Below are 10,512 nucleotides of genomic sequence, written 5' to 3'. Positions count from 1 at the left end.
GAGAGATAGATGTAGTCGCCTCTCCCGCTCAGTTCAAGTTCACTACAATTCCAACAGAACCACATGATCAGTCCCAGTGAGTTTATTGATTTCTGCACCGCCAGACAACCCAGCCTTCACCTGAGGGGGCTAAAATGTCTCTAAATGACAGACTGGTGAGCTGTACAAGTCAACTGTACATATCCATGTGTTTAAATAGCTAATGGGGAGAGTACTTCGCGAAGATGATTGCACAAAATAAATTAAGCTTCCGATCAACAATAGCCTGTGGTTTGTTTGCAACCATTTGGGCTGTCACGCAAGTCAACACAAAATTGTTGTGCCACAAGCTTGCGTTACAAGCCAACAGGCTCCAAAAGGCCTACATTACAACAATGATATGAGAAATCTACAAGACTGATGGTCAACATATTTCGGTAAGATCACTGATGTCGCATCTTGATGGTGATTAAGTTCTTTGCATGGAGAGATAACGCTCTGTACACTCAAAAAAATCGTTTTTACATCCTCTGCCTACTGGACAGTGGTTTAATATAAGCTCGTCTTCTTCATGATACGAAGGAATTCAGCTTCATTTATTTCGCCATCACCATCTCTGTCGGCTTCATCAATCATTTCCTGCAAGAGTACAAGATGAGTGTCAAAAGATGCAACTAAGGAACGGACCATTAATTTTTGAAGGTGGGGGGGAGGGTTGGGCAATTTTCTGGGGCTTGAATTTTTTTTTCACCTTTAGGTTGTGCATGATTTTTTTTGGTGGGCAATAGCTTACAAGTGCAAGAATTTTTCTTCAGTCAAAAACAGGACCTGGGCTGGGTTGTTCGAAGCCTGATTAAGCTAACCCAGGATTAGTGAGAATTTTGATTTCAGTTTTGTAACTTTTCGGTGAGGTTTTCTGTTCATATTGTTGGTCCTTTAGTTTTGAGCTTGAGTAATCTCAAAATACACAAACACAGGAAATGAAGACCAATTGTATACAAGAAAAATTATTACTTTGGTTAACTTAATCCTTGGTTAGCTTTAACCGTCTTTCGAACAACCCGGCCCTGGTTATTAGACAGCACTTGCTTGATTTTTTTCCCCATGGCTCTCCTTGCACGATTTTTTTTCCAGCAGTTTTTGCTGTACAGGAATTTTTATTTTTTGGAAACTGCCCAACCTGCCTCCTTCCAAACAATAATGGTCCATCCCTGTCAGTAAAATATACCCAGTTCAGCACCCAAACACTGCCCCCCCCCCCCCCCCCCCATTCCTCCCACTGCCAATTCCAGTCCCACTGCTAAACCCCCAAAAGGCCACTGTACTGCCGCTGGCAATCCATACTGTACAAACACAAAGTAAAATAAGCATATTATTTCAGCATGCCAAATTTGAAATAGTTGAGCTAAAGAAAAGATTAAATAAGGCAATTCATACCTGTAATTCTTCGTCTGTTAAATTTTCACCAAGTTCTTTGGCAACTCTCTTAAGATTTTTAAATGAAATTTTTCCCTGTAAAAGAGTATATTGACATATGATGCTGCAGTTACCTTCAACATAGAAGCTGCTTGATAAATGACTGTTTCCATACTTACACGTACCAGTAGTTTTAAGATAAGTTACTAACTTTTTCAATTCCATGGTAAATACATGTACATGTAGTTAGGAGAAAATATTTATCCCAGTATAAGAATGAATACCAGGAAAATTTGTTGATGGTTTGGATCAATCATGATGCACTGAACATTAACAATCTAAGTGACACATGTACCAAGAAGCTCCTAAAATGTTGCACCTGTAAATGTGCTATATGCCAATCAGAGATAGAGAGTAAGCTACAAAAAACAGCAAGATTAATTATTAAAAACGAATTAAAAACACTAGAATGAAAACAAAAAAAGATAAACAACCAGGCTACATGTAGGTGAATATGTGTACACAACGAAAGAAAGAAAGCTGGAGCACTAGAGCTACATCGTACAATAATATTGTCAATCTCTAGACCTCAAGTCCAGGTCCCACTAACAAAATAAAGGTCAATATTCCACTCCCCACAAACACACAAAATAAACTGTAATAAACTGACCGTGTTATCATCGTCAAATAACTTGAATGCTTTGAGAATTTCCTCTTTTGAATCCTTTTCACTCTAAAAAGGAAGAATTAAATTAACGGAAATTAGATGTTAAACATCATTTTAAATCAATAGATACATAGTCTATCAGTTAAATATACATGAGGCGTCAGTTGTATTTACAAGTATACATTCAGAGATCTGACCTTGTGTGTGCTCGACCTAGTGACCAGAACAGGGCTGAGAAGGTTATAGGTCAGCATTCATGAGAGGACTTGAAGTAGAAACCTTTCTGTGGTGTACCTGCTGGTAGCCTACATCACAAACAGTCTACACAGCTGATATAAAGGATTTTGTGATATGTCTGGCTGCATTGTACATGTAGGCTAACATGTGGGCAACAGTGACAAATCCTCTGTAGAGTAACCGTTTACCCAAGAAACAGACTGACTGCATGGTGCTATGACTCACTCTTTTCATTCAATCACAGGGACCTATGAGTGTAGGGTACAATCCCAACTCTTGAAGGACTTGCCTCCACAAATCAAGCAGTTTAAAACAAAGGATAATAGTCACCTGGTCCACAGTTTGACCCCACAACAATTTTGTTTGACAAAAATGGATACAATGTGTATTGTACATGTAGAACACATAAGGATACTTGGTCCAGTGAAGAAAACATATGTATCAACGACTGATACGTCCTAAACCTTGATCAAATCTGTTTAAATTACAATTTTGTCAACAATTCCTTAAGTCAGTTTAAAAAGCTCACCATTTTTGCTGTCATCATTTGAAGAAACTCATTAAAATCAATTGTACCTGAAAAAAATTAATATGATAATTATGTGTATCTCCCTTTAGTAAATGTACATGTACAATACTTTAAAACATTTAATTAATATAAACTGTACCTGTAATACATCTATCTTGAATCTAAACAGCCAGTATTTTATGTATGGGATGATACTCTCATTAATCTACTAGATTATATAAAATTCTAAAGGATCCTACAACATGTAATGGTACATGTAAGTTTACAAATATCAAATAAAAATTATGGAGAACTACTGATAGTTTTAATCAATAAAGTGTATGCAGGGAAATCAACAAGGTTCTCTTTTCATCAGCAATACATGTATTTAATTAATGTTCACTGACATTGTTTCATAAATCCAGCATATCATAATTGCAGTTTTTGTGGAAAGAAAGCATTTGAAAAACAAGAACTTGGTGAAGCAAGCTTGTAACTTAACTATACTCATATAAATAACCAGTTAAATTGTTACAATCAACAACTTGCCATACCTGATCCATCTTTGTCAATATCTGAGATCATTTTCTTGATTTCTTCTTTCTTTGGTTCAAACCCCAGTGCTCTCATAGCCACCTGTATGTATCAGGCATAGTAGGCAGTCACTTCCTTGCATGCAATACAATCAATTCCCAATAACCCAAACCCTTGCTGCAGGTAACTCGAACCTCACACTACATTGTAACTCAAACCAAAATCGATTTCCCCAGGATTTCTGTTATACTTTTACTGTCATTTAACCCTTGGTAACTCCAACCTTCTACTAACTCAAAGCAGGAAGTTTTGATTTTACCCTCAATAACCATGTTTGTCTCTATGTGAAAACTCAAAGCAATCAGTACTGTGGTTCAAAACTGAAACTGTTTCTCAAAAAAGTAAATCACATGAATTCTGTAGTTACTATAGTCGCATGACGTTTTTCTCTTTGAAACGTGACAACTTCATAGTACCTGGACTTCTTGTACTACTTTGCTTTGCTTTCTTTTGTTTCCATTAAATATTTGTAATTTAGAAAGTAATTGAGAAATGTACTGTTCCATTTTCACTTGACTTCTCTATAATTAAATTTGCTTCAAATGTATACTGTATGAATAGAAATACAGTGAACCCCATTTTTTCCGTATTTCCAATCATTTGTTCTCAACTTCCGATCCCTTGAACTCCTGATAACTCGAACCTTTTTCAATTTTCCTTGAAGGTTTGAGTTATCTGTAATTGTTATGTATGTACCTTGCCTTTTTCACTTACATTGACTTGTTGCACATTTATAAACAATGTGTATTAAATTACAATATTTAGAGAGGAAGCCACATCAGGTTTTACTGGTTTTCGTGCAGGCCCTCTATCCTTGTTGAATTGGAATTTGAACATGTTGCTTTTGTGAAGAGAAGAAACAGGAGCACTAAACATTAAGTAAAAATGTTTTTTTCCCGCCTTCTATGGTATTAAATCAGCCATGTTTTTATTTCAATTTCCCCTTATTTTTATTCAAAATGTCAATTTTCCCCACCTAAAAATACAATATTTCTTGACTTTTCTTTGGCCTTGAGGAACATTTTTTTCTTTAAGGTCCCATTTCCTGACCTGTCACAACCCTGTCTACAACCAAATGCCAGGTAATAGTAAAATGAATGACTGCACACCTTCAGTTCTTTTGCATCGATTGTCCCTGAACCATCAGTATCAAACAAATCAAATGCTTCTCTAATTTCTTGTTTCTGTTCTTCTGTTAACTCTGGTTTTGGACCTACATGTAGTAAAGAAGCAAAAATTCTATTAAGGTATCAGTATAACCCATTTGACCATCTGCGCATGGTCCGCTCCAGTGTTCGTGGTTTTAACAAAAACCCATATAAACTATATATTTATTGGAAGCTTAATAACTACAGATTATGACCTGACCTGTTTAAAATGGAAAACATTTACCGTGTTTCGAAAATGTGAATATGTTTACAAAGCTTCACGAACCCATAAATCAAGGTACACGCCCGCTAAATTTAGGTCGGAGAAAATGATTAACATGACGTCCGTTTCTTCACACATTGACCTCAAAAACCGTGTCTCAGATTTTTGGCACATGCGTTTGTTATTATTTTACAAGAGGATAAAGTTAGAAAAGGGAAAAAAATAGGACTGCCCACGAAAAAAAGGCATAACTTTTCAGTGAAAGAATAATCAGAATTCGCGGACATGGTTTTGTCGGCGATCGTTCTGACAACATTCTCTCCGAATTTCAGCCAATTTGGTCCAGGGGCTGCCGACCTGGAACTCGAAATGCACGTACAACTCGCCTATTTTTTATTTTCGAGAACAGAGAAAAAATAAAGTTTGGCAGTATCCAAGTGTTATGAAATTATCACACCAAGGGAGACACTGCAGAGGAATCAACTTTCTGTATAACAATAGGACTGTGACAGCTAACATGGAACAGGTACAAATTTCCGCGACGGCACGCAGCAAATTATTCACCAGTGAATAAACCGCTTTTTCATGCGTGACGTCAGAATCCAAAGTTAGCAACATGAAATTATCTATTGATTTACTACATTAGCGCTCGAAATTTTACATATCGGTTGACTAATCTTCAAAATTATGACCATGTCACTGTTAACATGGCAATGGCTCATAGAAGGTCCCCAAGAAAATACAAGTGCACAAAGGGAAACGCTGGAGCGGACGTCATGAACAGGACTTCATCGACTGATGTCGATGCAAAGGTAAAGATGCTGGAAGAAATGACAATAGCTGGGTATGAAAAAAAAAATGTTGCACTGCTGATTCTTATGTTGTACAATCGATCTGCCTTTCAACTTCGCCCACTTCTCTTTGCCAATCTCCTCTGCTTTGCTTGCAACATTATTTTAGCACAGCTTGCGCTCATTTCAGCTTGCTCGCTGGTTTCATGATCGCGATCATTGCCGAGTTCATCCAGCAATTTTTCTTGATTGTAAAATGACCCTTTGTCGCTTTCTGCTAATTTAGCGGTGCACTCTTTGTCGAAAGTGTTTTTCGCCTTCTTTGGCCTTTCTTCAGCCGATGAAAATGGGCAAGATCGCTCTTTCTTCTTCAAAGACATCTGGCACTGATTACGACACGCGAATCGCGCATCCACTCAGCATGATCTTGATGTCATGTGACTTCTTGCCTCGATAATTAATTCATTTGACAGAACTTGTCAACTCTCAATTAAGTCATTAATATGCAAAAAATCTTTCTCGTGCAATAACTAGTGGCAGATATAATATTTTTTCTTGAAGTTTTTTTTTATCTTAAAGATTACCTTAAGATTTATCCAACCGCTTGAAAAAATAAAATTATGCAAAATGGCAAATTTTCCCCTTACTGATACCTTAAATGATTCATTTTACATATTGTATTGTATTTCTTCTGAATAGATATTTCACTCTGTTTAATTCTAGGGAATTGTTGGACCAACAAACCTGTCTTTTTCCTTTGTCCTGTTGAAAGAGCTCCTTTTCTATATGATGCTGCCTACAGACCAAAACAAACAATAATCAGCCAATAAGCCCAAATACTCTAATTGAAGGATGAGGCAAAATCAACTTCTTTCACAGTTAGTTTTGACACTGGTTCTGAGCTCTAGGAAACTTCACAGTATCATTGTGTCATACATGTAGCTAGAAATTTGGGTTCAAGAATTACTATTATTGTCACTGAAGGTTTCCAGGTCATAAATATGGTACCACAACAGTGATTCTGCTGTAAATCTAGCTTAGGAGGCATCTTATTGATAATAGTGAGACAACAACTATGTTCGTTTGAATACTGCAAGCATAATGTTGAGGATTCTTTTGATTTGCAAGCAGTCTTACAACCTAAGAAGAATGACCAACTACAGTGGCATACTGTAATGATCTGATGTAGTACCCACATCCCACTAACCCATTCATAGACAACAAATGAATTGTGAAGTCTGTTTTCTCATCTGAACGTAATATTGAACATTATTAAAAACTGGACCATTGGCTTAGCCATCATGGGTTATGAGCCGTTGGGTCATACTCTACATATATGGTAAGCATATGCATCATTGTCTGGGACATTTCTATTTTAGTTTAGTTTTCTATATTTTGAGGTTGTCTTTAATAAAACAATAATTATTATTATTCCACTCGTGCTTGTTGGATATGAGATGATTACAGCCAACTGGGTGCTACACGCCTCGTTAGCTATCTACATGCACCATCTCATATCCAACGTGCGCTTGCACAATAATTGTTAATTATGACAATCAGAGCCCCTTTGTTACAGTCTTTGAGTAACATTTGTAAAGTTTCTGTTACTTTTCATTTAGTATAATTGTAATCACATTCAGATGTGCCTGCTCAAAATTAAATACGTGTAAGCATACTTATAATACGCACCCCTTTCCAATAAACACCCTCCCTTGATCTACAAATTAGGGACTCGGGTGCCACATCAAATCATTACGAATTATATGGTGACTGCTTCAAAGAGAACACTTTGAAATTTGGACACAGAAAAGTGGATAAGTCCATATAATTTCATGACATCAAACTGAAGGACATATTAATTCACAATTTATAAACCCACAAAAGGACATGTTTTATTTCCAAAGGTCGTCCAAGAATAAGCAGAATTGTAATCTGATTCTTGCAGGGGAGACTGCTGTAGCATTGCATTATACTGTATATGAATTAACTGAAAAAACTTGCAACAAATAGCTATGACTTGCTTATAGATGAACAGAAGAAAAATCCATTTGCAGCAAGCGAGAAAAAGCAAGGTAAAGTTGCCTGACAAAAATACAAAGCAAACTTAGGCCCAAGGCAATAGAGGAGATAGAGAATCTAAATTGTAAGAAACAAAGAAAACTGTTACTCAAACGTCTTCTGAGGCAGAAATCAGCAGAAATCCAGTACCGTTCGCGTCACTTCTAAGGAGCAACACAAGAATTCCACTTTGAAGAGAGATCTTCAGCGACAAGAAAAGGAAGTAGTGGCGATTTCGAACATCGATTGGAATACAATATAACTGTCCTTCGACGCGTGGGCCGTAGCAGGGGATCAGTGTCTTTGCAAGTAGTTTATACAAAGCCTCTGCTGGTTCAAATTTTATAATTCCCGGTGTTTACCTTCCTTAACGATCGCACAAGGCCCAAGCAATAACCAGATCAAACAAGCCTTTTGTTTGCAAGTTTTTGTCCCCAAAGGATACCAGAAGTCGGTCGGGATTCAACACAAAATAGGAGTTGCAGCTACTTACCATTGTTCAGATGTGGAAGACACGGCAAACGGTTCGCTTAATACCTAGAAATGGCGTTTAGAAATCAGTTTGACAACAAAATTCTGTTTGTTTTACGCGGTGAACATGTACAAGGAGCATCAAAGTGCATTGTGGGCTGTCCCGCGTCCGATCAGGTTGAGAAGGAATGGGACCAATATTGGAGTTACTCTTCCCCAGGCCTCGGTCATTTCCCGGTCATTTCCCGGTCATCTACCTTGTACGTTTCTTCACGTAAAAGTTCGCAAGATTTCGTCGAGCGAAATTTTAGTTGTTTTCAGAGTCTCGGAGTGCGAAGAATGAAACGATACTCAAACCCTCCCTTTCTTTTTGCGCTTTCTGCGCTATGGCCCACTAAATCGCATTTATTTTTTTCTTTGCAGACCTCTTGACACCTTTTTCTTTTTTTACTGAAAAAAAAAAAAGCTCATAAGAAAGCGAGTGAAATTTGAGTGCATAGATCAGACAACCTGTGAGAGATGGCTTTCAGTCAGGAGCCCTGTTTTCAGTATTCTATCGAAAACTACAAAAATAGCTATCCGAACAATGAGTAGAGGGACTTCTTATTTTATCTCAGTTTGCATCAGACGCCAGGTTTTTATAAAGAGGTTTCCGGCTAATCTCTCTAATTAATTTCAGATCTTCCACAAGTCACCCACGACTAATTTATGCTTTATGGAAATTTTCGATAAGGTTCTTAGCTTAGCGAATTCTAAATCGAAACTCACCGATCAGCCCAATAGTGACTCGTCTCTTCTTGCCAAGGAGTAACTATCTCCAAATGTTATATACAGGTCGAAACTATCTGACCAGTTCAGCAGTGACTTACCCTTTTCATACCTGGGAATAACCCCTATTTTCAATTGTTATGTGCTGAGTAGAAAGCAGAACAGTCGAGCTGAAGATCTTGGCAGGCGATAAACATTGATTATCGATTATCAGTGTCTGAAAACCTTGGTGTTGAAAACCCTTTGATATTTGTGAAGTACGTGTTACAAACAATGATGAAATCAATTCATCTCTCTTTGCACCTTTACACCGCAAGCCAGTTTCACCATTGTTTTAATGAAGGAAGTGTATTTCCTGCACGTCTGGGCTGTCTGAGTTCAGACGCGGGGGCCATCAAGGACGTGTGAAAATAGGAGTTCCATCTTAATCAGGATTTTCAGCCTGTTGAATTTCCGGTGTAAATAGTGTTTTGGCGATAACGAAAAGCAGGAGATGCCTTTTTCTTTTAGACATGGTTAATCAGAGAGGGGAATGTTTAAGAGACCTGACAAAGTTTTTTGTCGTATGTTTTTGTTGGCTATTTTTGGGGTTGACCTTGCACAAAACTTGGCAAAATACACTGGAAGGTGATTAGGTGTACTCATACAACGAACCAATAGACTCATTGCGATTATGTTATTCATCTAGTCATGAACATAAAACAAAAGATGTGCAGGGTCAAGGACCTTCCAACATAAATCTCAGCTGTTTGTTTGCTTCTTTGATGTTTACCGGGCCTCTTAAACATTTCCCGTTAACTATATTTTAGACAATTAACTGCATGTTAGTTCGCGCTTTGCTGGCGCCATAGTTAATTTGCAAGTGAAATGGTTGCAGTATATTATTGCTGACCAGACACCTTCACTTTCGATTCTTGATTAACACGATTCGTTATTGAAACTATCAGGATAACTGAACTTGCTAAAGTTTTCGGGTTGCGATAGCCCCACCCCCTTGGTTTTGGCTCGTTCATATCCCATACGCTGGGTAATATTTTGCTAAGCTTGCGATCTCGACGAACTCAAGACAAAATAAAGGGTCTGGACAAACTATGTTGTGGGGTTCGTATTCCATTACTGGACCCGTTTCACGATGCTTTTGCGGTCTGTTCCAACAAGCGTTCTGTGAGCTGGTGAGCAGAGCGAAAAATGGCGAGAGAAGAATGGGGAAGGACTTGGGACGGGCAGCGAAAGAACGCTGTTCTTACGCTTTCTTGCGCGGCACTCGTCGCCAGCTTTGTTCGACAAAAATGACTCCGGAATAACTCTGCATAAGGATACAAATAAGGTTAAACCGTTTCTCGTTATTTGTTCTTTTTAAGATTTCAAAATATTCGTTCGATTTGCCTGTCTTTCCAAATCCTGTCGCAGACGAACCGCGTACACACTACGCCGGAGGAATTTTAAAACTCAGCTCTTAATTTCAGGTCTTCCACAAGTCACCCACGACTAATTTACGCTTGATGGAAATTTTTGATTAGGTTCTTAGCTTAGCGAAGCAGATAAATCGAAACTTGCTGATCAGCTCAATAGTGACTCGTCGTTTCTTGGCAAGGAGTAACTACCTCCAATTGTTATGTATAAGTCGAAACTTGCTGACCAGTTCAGTTGTG

The 10,512-nt window shown here is 37.9% G+C and overlaps 1 protein-coding gene across 2 annotated transcripts; it reads right to left on the bottom strand.

The window, feature by feature from the left end:
• Positions 1-67: 67 nt before the first annotated feature.
• On the bottom strand, positions 68-9,194 carry LOC110052120 (uncharacterized). 2 transcript variants are annotated; one of them, XM_020758248.2, is made up of 8 exons: positions 8,962-9,194; positions 6,308-6,359; positions 4,511-4,614; positions 3,362-3,443; positions 2,829-2,875; positions 2,066-2,128; positions 1,417-1,491; positions 68-618 (listed from the first exon to the last, which is right to left on the bottom strand). In XM_020758248.2, exons 1-8 carry the CDS (start codon positions 8,968-8,970, stop codon positions 529-531), a joined length of 522 nt encoding a protein of 173 aa, XP_020613907.1. In that variant the 5' UTR covers positions 8,971-9,194; the 3' UTR covers positions 68-528. The 2 variants fall into 2 exon arrangements, with proteins under 2 accessions (XP_020613907.1, XP_020613908.1); XM_020758249.2 differs by lacking the exon at positions 8,962-9,194 and adding an exon at positions 8,115-8,343.
• Between the last annotated feature and the right edge of the window lie 1,318 nt (positions 9,195-10,512).

Source organism: Orbicella faveolata, unplaced genomic scaffold (assembly GCF_042242905.1).
Source record: "Orbicella faveolata isolate gen_17 unplaced genomic scaffold, um_ofav_v1 contig_35, whole genome shotgun sequence".
NCBI classification, from domain to species: domain Eukaryota; kingdom Metazoa; phylum Cnidaria; class Anthozoa; order Scleractinia; family Merulinidae; genus Orbicella; species Orbicella faveolata.
This window is presented reverse-complemented; position numbering and strand designations above follow the sequence as displayed.